General features: G+C 32.6%; 1 protein-coding gene across 2 annotated transcripts in view; it reads left to right on the plus strand.

Moving 5' to 3' along the window:
• The window catches only part of Fam174a (family with sequence similarity 174 member A), a 29,745-nt gene extending 28,684 nt beyond the window's left edge, over positions 1–1,061 (plus strand). For both annotated transcript variants that reach the window (XM_029564260.1, XM_008834597.3), the window contains one exon: positions 475–1,061. In XM_029564260.1, the coding sequence (XP_029420120.1) occupies positions 475–492 (18 nt within the window). In that variant the 3' untranslated portion in view covers positions 493–1,061. The remainder of the gene's footprint in view (positions 1–474) is intronic.
• Positions 1,062–1,759: the final 698 nt, after the last annotated feature.

Here is a 1,759-nt window from a genome sequence, read left to right on the forward strand (position 1 = left end):
TTGTTTCACCCCTCCATCATGGTTTTCCCACTTAAGGTGCCCCCATTTCCCCCCTTTCTCCCTTACTAATACCCTTCTCCTGTGGTCCTACCTCTCTTGAGCTCCTTCTTTCCCTTTATCCCCTAGGTTCCTTGTACTTGGAAGTAGGATTAAAGAGTTGTATTTATAGAAACTATAGAAATAGTTATATTGCTTAATATCTATTGAAGAATTTATTGCTATTATGTAGGTACATAACATTATCCTAAGTTTAAACATAGGCTTCATTACAACATCATTAAATTCTTTTTAAAAATTTGATTTACAGTTCAAATATAATATCCAAAATGATTGATAAATACATTGTGATTATGTGTTTCATTGTTATCCTTCATCACAGCTTCTTTAACTATTTTGTTTTTATCCTCAAAACTGCTGTTTAGAGTGCTTAGACTTGCTGCAGAAGGATCATTTTTTTATTTATTTTTCTTACAGATGAGAATGTGCCTTTGATGAGAAGACCTCATTTCTCCACCATGAAGAGCAGAATTTCTAGTTTAAGGAATAAGAAGCCACTATATCAAGGGGAGGGGTATTTAAGCTGCATACATTTTGACAACCTTTACGTTGTTGTTGTGGCAATAAGTATTGTATCATTTTCTTATATCCTTATATGTACAGAAGTGCTCTATAATGGGCACCATTGTTAGGGAAGACTATACTGTATGTTTTCTGTTTGAAAATTTCTTTAAAATGGCATTTTCTGAAGGGTGTTTTTCCTTTCTTACTGTATTGTAGTTTGTTTTCTTTTATATACGAATTATTTGCTGTTAATTACTTTTGCTGTTTTCATAATTTAAGAACTCTAAACTGCAACAAACAACTGGTGTGTAAATATATTTAAAATTCTCCTTTACTAAAATATATTTCCCATTTTTGTGGGGAATAGAAGCCAAATGTATTGTGTTGTTTTTGAGTTTTTAATATAGTAGTAATTGTATGCAAAACAATAAATATGATTTAAAATTAAAGTGGTACAGATGAAGTGTGTTTACAAAATAAATTTAAGTACTACATAATTATATATTAATATGTGTATTTTTATTTGATCTCCTGAAAATTTGGCCAAAGTATATTTTTCCCTAGCATAGTGGCTCATACCTGCAATCTCAGTGTCTCATAAGTAGCACCAAGGCAGGAGGTCGCTGTGAGTGTGAGGCCAAGGGTAAATGGTTCAAAGTAAAGTTGATATTTTAGAAATCTGTGAATTTCAAATACATTTGTAGTATAATGAGAGAATTGATGGCAAATAAAATCATGTGGTTTAAAGACCAATTCTTGTTAGAAAACAGGAAACCAAAAAATTAATTCAGTTGATTTTGAAGTCAGAACTTTATGCAGAGGCAAACTTCAGTATCTCACTATAAATTCAGCTCCATAGACTTTCAGATTTTCACATTTTAAAATTTAGAGGACTTGATAAAAAAGCATAGGTTATGAACTTGATTGCTTACTGACATCAGTGATGTCATTTTAAATGTGGAACAGGCAGGAGGGGTTAGTACATACACAGCTAAGATGATCCCCAATCACCATGGGTTGCAATAAGGATTTTTTTCTTAACTTAGAGCATGTGGACTCTATGGACTCTGGTTCTGCTCTTTATTAAATTTTCTCTGGAGCAAAGCTGATGGAGAATTCTGTAACCTGTTACAGCTAACTAACTGCCCACACTTGCCAAACTCGTAATTCATACCTTTCTGCCTTGATATGAATTTGA

The sequence above is a fragment of the Nannospalax galili genome, unplaced genomic scaffold (genome assembly GCF_000622305.1).
Source record: "Nannospalax galili isolate Female #2095 unplaced genomic scaffold, S.galili_v1.0 scaffold16, whole genome shotgun sequence".
In the NCBI taxonomy this organism is placed as follows: Eukaryota; Metazoa; Chordata; class Mammalia; order Rodentia; family Spalacidae; genus Nannospalax; species Nannospalax galili.